We start from the raw sequence: 12178 nt of genomic DNA on the forward strand, positions 1-12178 counted from the left end.
ATCCCCAGGATTTAGACTAAAACCAAAGAAAGATGATTTGCTTAAATATTTACTCATTAGCAACTTAACCTATAGCTTATCTTCCCTTCTTGCTGTCATCCATCACTGCTTTGCTAGGAATGCAATATTCAACTCTTTGAACTTCTTAAACCCCAAGAAACAATGGCACTTAGACACTGCATATCTCATCCCATGCCACCTTACCCCACCAAAGTTATCTAACCATTGAGTCTAAAACACTACAAATACTTAGTTGCTATTGTATATATCGAAATAGCATGGACAACTAACTGAATAAGAGTGGCTTTTGCCTACTTTAGATAGAAATTGACTTTGCCATCCATCACTTTCCCCCCAAATACAAGATATTTCCCTAGATAAAGAGAACCATTATTCATTTCCTTCATCCCAATACACCTCTTTGGTTTGTATTTTCTATAATATTCTAGTATTATTTAAGAATAACACTTGAGATTTCTCATATTTAACATATTGCCCTTACTAAGGACTATATAGCTTTAAAACTTTTGACATCGCCTCTACATTTTTCGAATTTGCCTAACAAGCTTTCAACTTCATCTGCATAGAGAAAATGGGAAATGGTTGATGCGCTTGTATTCATTTTGATCCTTTATATTTATCTTTATCACTTTAGCAACCTTGATAAAATTTTCGAGCAAATAATAAGAAAAAAATGAAGACAAAAGTCCTTTTGCTATAAATCTCTTTCAGGTTTCACAACCTATACACGGTTACCACTAAAAAGAATATTAAATTCAATAGAATTGACGCAACTGAAAATAAAACATCACACATCTCTTGAGAATCCCCAAGTCTAAGGTTCTATTTATAAAAGCCCACTCCATGTTGTCATATGCTTTTTTCATATTTATTTTCAGAATCATCAATTTGTCTTTTTCTCTATGGTTTCAAACCTTATGAACCAACTCATAAGTTATCTGCTATCCAATGTACTTCCACAAATGCACTCTGATCGCGGGAAATGAACTTACCTAAAAAACCTCTGATTCTGGTGGCTAGTAACTTAGATATTATTTTATAAGTGAAATTGTAGAGGTTTATCAATTTGAAATGATTGAAATACACCGCTTGTTTCACTTTATGATCACCACTAGAAAAGTCTTTTTAATTCCTTTAGTTACTCCCCAACTTTGATGCACTCTCATATAAACTTGATTACTTTATCACCAACCTTCAACCAATATATTCTGTAAAATGCACTAGAATAACCATCTGGCCTTAACACCTTTAGAGGGTGCAAACTCCTCACACAATCTTTGATTTCCTTATTCGTGAGGATTTTTAAAATTTCAATATTATACTCCTCTGATATACATTTCAAGCCTAAGTCTCTTACTACTTCCAGCATTTATCTAACCTCAATCATGAATAAGCTATCAAATTTTCTCAGGAAGTATTCATTAATCTACTTAGCATTATGCAACCATTCCTTTCTAACCTTTACAAATCCAATATATTTCAACATCTTTGTATAAGAGTGCTTGCATGAAAAAAAAAATTGGTGTTTCAATCCCTTTGTTCAGCCATAGTTCCTAAAACTTTTATTGGAATATGCATTCCAACCTCACTTGCTGTTCTTTAAGTTTTGTTTCAATGTTTTGTAGCATGTTCTTTTCCGCTGCATCTTCTAGCTAAGACTCTTTCAACTCCTTTAAGGCTTAAATTTGCTAATTTGCAAAAATCAAAATATGTCTTGTTCCATCTTTTCAAAGCTCTTGTAGTGTTATTAATGTGCCATAAAGTTTTATGAGCTTTTATGCCTCCACTAATATTCATAGTCCAGCTTCTTTGATCACTATCGAGCTTGTCTCATATATAATCCATGCTTTAGGAATTTAAAAGACTTGATCCTTTTGACCCTTTGCCAGCTAGAGCGAAGTAGAATGGGAAAGTGATCAGTCATCTCTATTCTCAAATGCTCACATGTAATGTTCCACCCAATCCCAACTAGCCAAAGCCTTATTCAATCTAAATACTTATTATCCCAAGTATATATTTTACTCGTGAACCTAAGGTCCACTTCCCCCACCGCTTGGATTTAATTTTTTAGATACAGTCTCCAACACCAAATTGCCCTACCATTACCTTTTTTTTTTTTTCCCCCCCCTCCACAATTGTATTTATATCCCCAATTAATATCAAGAGTAAAGAATCAATTAGTAATCTCTCATCTAAATTTTTATAGAATTCTAGTTTCTCCTTTTAAGAGGGAATCTTATAGCAAGCGTATAAGCTCTACTCTCTCATATTCAGCTCCTCATTCCATATAAGAATTAGCCACTTAACCAGCCTATTAGCATTTGCAATTATCGAATTTGAGAAACTCAATTGCAAACATAATATTTCCAGCTTTAGTTTTTTCATTTGGTTTCCATAAGAAACACAAAATTAAGATTATGTGATCTCATCAGCTTTCAAAATAGTTAAGCATATCCTTGTTATCCATGCACTTATAGTTTTACAAGAGGATTTTCAATGGTGAGAGGGGAGGCATGTTTTCGCCCACTTCCTTGGCCACTTGAAAATCTTACTTTAAGCTCCCAAAGGTCTCATCCTTTTCATGCACATCTGCGAACCTGACCAAGGTTCTACATCTTGCATCATGTTTCTAAGATCGAGTTATGCTATCCGAATCTTCATTAGCCTATACCCAACCAACTATGAATGATAAATTCGACGATTCTTCATCATTGATAGTCACTTTATGCAGTGGGATCAAATAAGCAACCCTTCTTAGATTTATTTATAACTTTTACATTATTATTATGATAATATTACTAAAGAGGTAATAATAATCAGAGTCAAGTTCACATCGTGGTTTTAACATCAATTCTTATTTTATTAACCATTGCATCACATTAATTAGTTCTTGTTTTATTAACCATCTCACATTAATAGTTAGGATTTAAAAATTAAAAGATGGTCAAGTATAGATTTATTGACATACTAGACATGTTAGGATTTAAAAATTAGAAGATGGTCAAATATAAATTTATTGACATACTAGACTCTTATTTAGAGAGAATGAATTTCGTCATACTTTCATCATAATTCAAGTATTAATAAATATAATTTTAAATCTTAATTTTTAATGCGATCCAAAAGTTGAGAAAGAAAATTCTTAGTGATAATATTAAAAATTTAATTTAAGTATGACTATAATAATCAATGTCCTATAACTATAATTATCAATGTCTTTTTTTTTTTTTTTTTTTTTGGGGAAACAACTACTAAATAGGAAAGAAAAGTAGGATAAATGATAATCAATGCATGTTTAGTCATTTATACACTTACAACAATTAAATACCATTATTTATTGAATGCTTAAATTTTGATTTTAAAACCTACAACAATTTGAAACTAACTCTTACTAAACATTTTAATTGATTTTGAACTAACTCATATTAAACACTCAATTGATTTTAAATTATTTTTACAAGCTACATCACTAAATAAAGCTTAAAGATAACATTCACCAAAAAAAGCCTTAGATTATGACTTATGAAGGGTAAAATAAGTAACCCCTCCCTAAACTAATAAGTTAGAAGTGAGAAAACACAAGAAATACTATGAAGGGTAAAATACACAAAACTCCCTAGACTATTAATTACTTACAGAATACTTCCTGATATTGCAAATAACCCTCCTAAATTAAGAAAAAGTTACAAATATGAAACGGTATAAATCTCCATATATATATATATATATATATATATATATATATATATATATATTTTACTCTTATAAAACAAAATGTAAAGTATGTTTTTGTAAAGTAAAACTTTAATTATTAAATATATAATTTATAATATTAAAATGATTATTGAAAATTAATTAGATAACTACCACCTAAAAAATTACATAAAACTTTTTGATCTCGTTAATTTTATATTAGTTATTTACTTTCATGATAATTTTAATTTTTGTACTTCTCAATCAAAATATGTAGGTCATTTAATATTGTAGCCAAAATTTTTGTGATATTTATTTAAACTATTATCCAAAATAAACAGTTTGGGGGATTCGCAAGTAAGTATCAAATAGTATAGGGGGGTCTATATATTTATTTTGCGTTATCATGAACAATGTATGTAGGGGTAAGTGGGGGCAGTTTTCAAATAATACGTCTTATTATTTTATTTTATTTTTTTGTTTTTTTGGGATTATCCTTTATATTTGAACAAATTATCTTTGCCTAGTACAATTTGTATTAAATCAAAAATATAATTTATTTTATTTCCTAATGAATTTTTTTAGATCTTAAATTTTTTTTTAAATGATTTTCATATACATCCAGAAATACTTTAATGTTTTCATAGATAATTTTGACATATTTTCTTATCATAAATTTTATCTCATTGAAAAGGACTAATTAATAATTATCAACATTTCACCTCAAAAAAAAAAAAAAATTATCCGCATTTAAGCTACAACAGAAATTATCATAACCAACAGCATTCTACATCCAAAATAAAATAGGTATTTTTACGGATTTGGACTAGAGAAAATGAAATTGACATTATATTCTAAAAATATCATAAAATAATTTATTTTTTTTTTTAAATAAAAGAATTATAAATAAGGGAGATAAAGAAATTGTGATCTATGTTATGAGCAACTATTATAAGAATGTAGCTACAGGTATCTTGGCTCAGTGATGTGGTGGATGATTTATTATTATTATTATTAAAATTCAGGAAATTATCATTAGACCTAGTAATCTTGCGGGAATTGGTGACCTGTGCATCTTGGAGCAATTGGTGCAATAGATTGTTTATGACATCCAATAAATATTTATAGGATCTATGTCATATATTTATATCTTGATAATATTATTGTAATTAATTATGAATTATTAAATTATAAAGTTATGTAATTTTGTATTTTTAGAGATTATTGAAAATGGTACGAATAACATAATAACATTATTATTTTTAAATTTTATCTTTTTATAAAAAAATATTTATTTTTTTAAACAACTAATTAAATTTTAATATAGTTATATAAATTTTATTAACGATGATGAATAATAAAATTTCATAAATTATATAATTTTTTTTTATTTTATAATAACCTGTATATTCAAGTGGAGATTTTATTTTATTATTATTATTATTATTATAATTATTATTTTGTGGGTGAAGGAAAACCCAAAAGGAGCTGCTCCTTACAGACCAAACATGTAGTATACCTTTGAAATTTCCAACTCATCCACAGTCAAGTAAACCTCCCATTCCATTATATAATAGACCCCTGAAGTTAATCTTTTTACTCTCCGTTTCCTACTCAACCTTCCGCTCGCCCACTTCTCCGATCGATAGCACTATTCCTCCTCAACATCCACTCTTTAGGGGTGGGGGATAAAAAAAAAAAAAAAAAAAAAAAAAAAAAAAAAAAAAAAAAAAAACCTTCTTCCTTCAGGCTTTATATTGGAAAGCTTTCATTTGGGTTTAAGAATTTTTGTATTAAAAAAAAAAAAAAAAGAAGAACGAAAAAGAGAGGGAAAAAAAATTGGGTGAAGCGAGAGAAACCCTAGATGGGTTTTTACTTTGAAAAAAACAAAAAAAATTTGAGTGAAATTTAGGGTTTAGTTTTGAGAGATTCGGTTCTGATTGGGAATTGGGAGAAAGATTTGGGCTCGGAATCTGAATTAGACTGGGGTTTTTGCAGAGAGCAGCCGATTTGGGGAAGACCGTGGAAGCTTGCGAGAGAAAGAAAACCCTAAAAGTACTCCCCCAAACATCCTTATCCGGTAGCAGGTCAAAAATCTGTGTTTTCAACGGTCGAAAGTTTTGCCAGTCCAAAATTTTGGATTTTCAAGGGCTAAGATTTTCTCGCATCAGTACGATCGCGTATCCTAGTATATGACCCCGAAGGTGAAAAAAAAAAAAAAAAATTGTTTTCAACGATGCCACAAAATACGATAATATTTATAGCCCTTCAAAAGGGCCTTTTCTCACTCTCTTCTATTACTCAAGAAAAATAAATAATAATAATAATAATAACAATAATGATAATAATAATAAATATTTAATTATAATAATAGTTATATAGGGTTCTGCTACTTCTTTTCAAATCCTCTCTCCCTAGGATCTCACTCTGTCTACAAGTTCTTCTTTCTTTTGGGTGTTGGTGGGGGTCGAGCTTCCTTTTTCTTCTTCTACTTCTCATCGAGATCAGGTCCCTCAATTTGCTAATATTTTGCGTTTTTTGTTTTTATATGTATATATGTTTGTATAGGTTAGGTTTGGAGATCCTTGTTTTTGTTATGATGTTTGCTGATTTGGGTTTCTTTTTTTATTTGGTGAATGATTAATTTATGTATGACATTTTTTTCGATTTCCTAACTTAATTTTTTTGTTCCTCTCTGTTTCTTTGTTTTGTTTCAGCAATTCCAATGGCTTTTAATTCGCTGAAGGATTCACCTACTGGTGAGCTTCTATGTGGCTATTCAAATTTTGGGTTTTGTTTATATGTATTTAGTGATAGGGATTGTCAGTCTGTTGGTCAATACTCTTGGTTGAATGATTCTGCTCAATCTATGTAGTGTAGCTGATTCTGGCTGGAATTAAGTAGGTGATGTGAAATAAGGTTAATGGATTAAAAGAGTAGCCCGTAATTTAAATTTGGTGTTGACAAGGTGAATTTATGCCAATAGTTGAGCCGGGTAATTAATTCTTCAGATGCAAAAATGAAATAAATATGTATATATATATATATATATATATATGGTCAGTTGATGACAACTCTAACCTCTTCGTCTTTATAAATTTGGTAAATATCGAAAATTCGTGTGGCCCAAGCTCAAAGCAACTGCTTTCAAAGTTCTGTAATGTTGATCATGTGCGAGGAAACATGCATATCTGGTGCTGTTCAATTTTTATTTTATGCTGTAGGTTTTGCCAAAAATTAGAATCCTGCTTCTGTGGGTTATGCAAGCTGTTTAGGTGAAAATATTTTCTTTAGACTTTTGATAGGAGGGAGAAGGTTATTCATTTTTTTTTTTTTTCCCCCCAGACGGTTTGAGTATATAATAGCTATGGTTCCAAAGGAAGCAAATTTGCGCAAGTCAGGAGTATGAGAGTTGTAGCTCTGTTTCTTTCGCATTTATGACATGAGATTAGAGTGTTGCAGTATTAAGTTGTAATTGATAGATAAGAAAGAATGAGAAGTGTTAACCCTATGTGTCAGACCTAGATTTACTTAGGCATCAAGATGTTGCATAGAATTAAGATTTTCATTGTAGTACGCTAAAATGTTCATCAAGTGACGCTTGTTGATCCTTAGAATGGCCCAGCTTAGCTGACTATAGAAGACTCACCTGATAACGGAAGAAGACTCATGGACCTTCCTACCCCAATTTCTAGTGAATTCTGGCAGGACTTGAATACCCAGACCTTCAAAACTACTTAAAAATGGAAAAAGAATATACTCCTAAATAGTGAATACCTTAGATTCAATAGTAATTTGTGAAAGCTATTATGGATTTAGGGGCACTGGCACCACGTAACTGTTCTTAGCTGGGTTTTAATTTTGTCTTTCCTTGTTGGCTTCTATAGTTCCATCTTAGACTATTTTTTATTGTTTTGAAATGTTATTTTTCTATCTGTGCTTGCAAAGCAGTCCATTCTTTTTAGTCTTGTAACTGCTGATGCTAGTTTGAATTAATTGTTTTTTTATCATTCTGTGTGTAGAAAGAAATAAAAGTATTTTCCTTAGCTTGGGAATTAGCTTACTCTAATCTTTTCAAGCTTTTCTTTGGTGAAGTTGCGAAAAGGAAAAACATTTTTTGGACATCTTAGCGGTTAAACATGTTTTCTCATTCCTTGGATAAAGTCTATAACTCAGTCAGCATAACCTTACTTAAAACCAATGTGTACTGTTTTATTTTGTTATTTTTCTACTTTATATAGTTTTTGTTAACATGGATTTGTAAGCTTCAAATGACAAGGAAGAAACAACGATGAGAAAGGATTAAAAGCTTGAAATTATCTTTGTTAATTCAAAGAAAGATAGCCGTAATTGAAGAAGTTAAAGAATGTTCTCCATTTAGGTTTTTGTCTCTTGAAGAGTATTTGCTTTTCTAAAATATGCAATGACACTCTACCAGCAAATAAAATAACCTTTAACGATAGCAATGCAAGGGAAATAGATTTAAACAATGAGTAAATGATTAGGTGCTTCTTGAGAACCGCAACTAATGTTAGAGCGAACAGTTTGTACCATTTATTTATCAAAATTGGGTAACCTTTTCAATGGGAAGATGTTTATTGTTTGTATATATAAGCTGGTTTGTGATATTTTCTATTCATGCTCGCTGCTTTTTACATGAACATCCTATTTTTCCTTCTTGTGTACATTTTGTTGATGTGAATGGAAACAATTTATTTGGTTGCTTTGTACTTTTTCTGTCATGGTTTTTTTTTTTTTTTTTTTTTTTTCCTCCTCGTCTATAATCTAGGATAATTTTTATTGCTGTAGTTTATATTTATTTTTAAGTTGCCACCCTAACTGAAATTTTAGGACCGAGGGAGCTGACTGGTGCTGTAGATCTTATAAGTCACTACAAGTTGCTGGCACATCATGACTTTTTCTGCAAGCGATCACTTCCTTTGTCAATTTCGGACACACACTATCTTCACAATGTGGTGGGAGACACAGAAATCAGGAAAGGAGAAGGAATGCAATTGGATCAACTTATTCAGAGTACATCATATTCCAGAGATGTTAATACACGGGTTCAGCCTTTTGACCTAGCAACTCTTGGAGAGGCCTTCCAGCTTAGAGAAAGTGCTCCAATTGATTTGCCACCTGTAAGAATTTACACCTTGAATCTATTTCTGTTTCTGTCACTTTGTTAAGGCTTTTCACATTACAAGTTTTGCTCTCTCTTCCTGTATAATAATTTGTGAATTAAAGTAACATGGAACTATGACAGGTTGCCTGTCTTTTTAAGATTCTGATTATTTTGTTTTGTCATTTATAGGCAGAGAAGGGGATTCCAACTATTGCAGGAAAATCAAAGAGTGAGTCCAAAGACAAAGACAGGAAACATAAAAAGCGCAAGGACAGAGACAAGGAGAAGGACAAAGAGCATAAGAAGCACAAACACCGTCGCAAAGATCGAAGTAAAGATAAAGACAAGGAAAAGAAGAAGGATAAAAGCGGGCATCATGATTCTGGTGCCGATCACTCAAAGAAGCACCATGAAAAGGTTGGGAAATATACTCTTGTGCAGTTTAGTTACCCTACATTTGCATTTTTGAATTCTAGAAACTATGAAATTATTTCATTTATTTAGCACTATTATGATCTCAGAGGGAAGGACTGAACTGTTATGTTTTTTCATTTGTACTAGAAAGATACAATGTTTATTAAAATTCACATAATGTTTGGCTCTGTGGACCTCTAGAAATAAGCACCTGCCTGGACGGCCTAGATTGGTTTGCAGTTGTGTGTGTGTCTTTTTTTCCTTTCAAGTTGCAATTAAATATTAGAATGTATCTTCATATCGTGAGTCTTTGTTTTCTTGTTTTTATAAAGTAATATCAATCCATGAGTTTGTATTTTAATAATTTCAGAAAAGAAAGCATGATGGAGATGAAGATTTTAATGATGTTCACAGGCACAAAAAAAGTAAGGTAATACAGATGTGAGCAGCGCTTTTTTTTTTTTTTTTTTTAAATTGTTTAGTTTGGTAGTTGTTTAAATTATACCTCCTCTGTGATCTGCATGATTATTGCAATATCCACAAGTTAATCTAGTTTCTTTTTCTGTTATTATGGTTTCCCTTTATGGCTTCAGCACAAAAGCTCAAAAATTGATGAAATGGGTGCAATTAAGGTAGCAGGCTGAAATGTTGGCAAGCAAATACTTCTTTTTGTTTTCACCAGATGGTAGTTGTGTAGAGTTTTGGAGGTTCTATCATCAAATTGTGAATTGTTCCAGGTACACACCAATATTTTGCCCCTATTTTCTGTTTATATTACGCTTTTAAGCTGCCTTTATTGTTCTTTTTTGTTCCGTGTATTGAGAAATAAGAAAACGGTGTTTGGCAGTGAATATTTATATATCATGTCCTTGCAAATGTCTGTAACAGTCTATGCACAGTACAAACTAACCAAGAATATAGTTTAGCGTCACAACCACTTGTATGGTGATAAAAATGTCTCTTTGTTATCATGCTGTCATTTGGAGCCAGTTTGTGAGTGCATCTAGTACGGATAAAAGGCTTTTTCCGGTGTTTAACCAAAACTATGGTAGTGCTCTTTTAATGATTGTTTCTTAGAAAGAATCTATGTAGTACTTTTAGGAGAATCACCTAATAGGTGCTTCTTAGGAAACCACTTTGTTGGAGACACTCTTCCTACAAAGCATTTCTGAATAATTCCCTAGTGTTATGCCTATGATGTGGGGTCCTGGAGAAATGTGGTATATGAGACACAACACTTTTTGCATGAAGTGATGCTTTCAAAAAGTGAACATGTGCACTTGCAAAATGAAGAAATGTGTTATTCCTCCAAAACCTTGATCCTTTTTAGAATTTAGAAATGTGTTATTTTGATCTTTATTAAATGCTAACTTTAGTGCTTATTTCCTCTTAATTTTTGGCAAAAAGAATGACAAGAAATTCTGAGCTTATAGCAGTGGGAATAACCCAAGCCAAACAAAGGAAGGAAGGATATTACTATGTAAACATCTATTTTATCTAAAAGTTTAATCGGAAATGCATCTATGGTTTCTCCTATTCAAGCCTATATTCATATATAGGGGTTTGTTTTGCAGAATGCTTGCCTTACGTTTTTCAGAACTTAAGATGTTTACACTGAAAGTTTTAACCGTTGCTTATATGCCCATATTGAAATGGATATCATATATTAAATAATGGATAATTGCCCATGATAGTTACCCTGTTACAATTGAAGCTAAATGATAGTTTTGAGATATCTATAAAATATCACCAGAAGCCAATCTTTGAACCCATTTTTTTTTGTTTTTGTTTTTGTTTTTTGTTTCTGTTTTGGTTTTTTATTTATGTATTATTATTATTTATTTTTTATTTTTGGTGAGTTAAGTGGACCAAGCTTGTAGATTTTCGTCATCACAACTGATTTAAAAAAAAATCTAAGATGATATGATATATTTTTATTTTATTTATTTATTTATTGGTTTTATTTGCAGGTTTAGCTTCTGAACTGACTTAGGATGACAAGGAAGGTGAATTCACCTCTTGAGAAATAGTGGATTGAAGGTAACTGTTGATTGAAAATGAACTTCACTGTATTATAACAATTGTCTGTGATATGATTGTCTGTAATGTGCAAAGAACTCATAATCTTTTACTCCTTTGTTCACATTGGATCCAGTTCATGCTAATTGTTTTCTCTCCCTTTCTTTTTTACCCTTTTTTTCTTTTCTTTTTTTCCTTATTTCTTTTATTTTTTCTTAGATTCCAGTCTTGTAACTTATCTTCAAGTTAGCAGCTGTGAGCTGTAGGGGGAATAGGTTGAGAAAAGGGGATTGTATTTTGTTTTCTTTATTCCTCATTGTTTTTGTATCAATAGCCAAGTTAGGTAGGTAGTTATCCAAATGTACGGTCACACGTTAATCCTTGAAATGAAATATTTATCAGGAGGGAGTAACAGTGGTAACGGTTGGATCATTAAGAAATTCATTATTTGTTCTGGTTGTGTTTTGAAGAGAATAATGTCATTCTTTGCTTCTTTTTAAAACCGCTTTCTGTTTACTTGGCTTGCTTCTTAGCAGCAGTCACATAATTAGGGCTTATATGGAATGTGCAGATGACCCTCTCCTCACAGCCTGTACAAGTGAAAGTGAATAGTTTCTTTGATAAGAAAAAAGAGGGGGCGGGGGGTTAAAAAAGGAAATATGCTTAGTGATCGGGTAAAATCCATGTTTTTTACCTACCAACTTTTGTCCCTAAAGGGTAGCAAGTTTGTGAGGATTCAAGAATTGAGGTCTATGTAAGATCTTTATGTATACAAAAACTAGAACTAGATGCAGTGTTGTTTTTAGTAAGAATTTCCAGTTATGCTCAATGTAATTTTATATTCTTGCCCCAGTGCATTTCTTCAAGCTAATCTCAGAGGGATTTACTGTCCAGTGAAAAATTTAA

The 12178-nt window shown here is 31.3% G+C and overlaps 1 protein-coding gene across 13 annotated transcripts; it reads left to right on the forward strand.

The window, feature by feature from the left end:
* The first annotated feature begins 5200 nt into the window (after positions 1-5200).
* Positions 5201-12121, forward strand: LOC107427114 (mediator of RNA polymerase II transcription subunit 19a). Of its 13 annotated transcripts, none has more exons than XM_060820482.1 (9): positions 5206-5918; positions 6432-6473; positions 8566-8855; positions 9029-9256; positions 9624-9683; positions 9847-9990; positions 10661-10733; positions 11224-11293; positions 11809-12121. In XM_060820482.1, exons 2-6 carry the CDS (start codon positions 6440-6442, stop codon positions 9895-9897), a joined length of 663 nt encoding a protein of 220 aa, XP_060676465.1. In that variant the 5' UTR covers positions 5206-5918; positions 6432-6439; the 3' UTR covers positions 9898-9990; positions 10661-10733; positions 11224-11293; positions 11809-12121. The 13 variants fall into 13 exon arrangements, with proteins under 13 accessions (XP_060676467.1, XP_048336867.1, XP_048336865.1 ...); XM_060820481.1 differs by having other exon boundaries at positions 11844-12121; XM_060820483.1 differs by lacking the exon at positions 11809-12121 and adding an exon at positions 11492-11726.
* Positions 12122-12178: the final 57 nt, after the last annotated feature.

Source organism: Ziziphus jujuba, chromosome 9 (assembly GCF_031755915.1).
Source record: "Ziziphus jujuba cultivar Dongzao chromosome 9, ASM3175591v1".
NCBI classification, from domain to species: Eukaryota; Viridiplantae; Streptophyta; class Magnoliopsida; order Rosales; family Rhamnaceae; genus Ziziphus; species Ziziphus jujuba.

Bases quoted from the DNA above. Each gene is read 5' to 3' on its own strand.
- LOC107427114 (XM_048480908.2), top strand. From the start codon at position 6,440: ATGGCTTTTAATTCGCTGAAGGATTCACCTACTG. The intron at 6,474-8,565 runs GTGAGCTTCTAT...CTGAAATTTTAG, and splicing joins GCTGAAGGATTCACCTACTG to GACCGAGGGAGCTGACTGGT. The intron at 8,856-9,028 runs GTAAGAATTTAC...TGTCATTTATAG, and splicing joins CTCCAATTGATTTGCCACCT to GCAGAGAAGGGGATTCCAAC.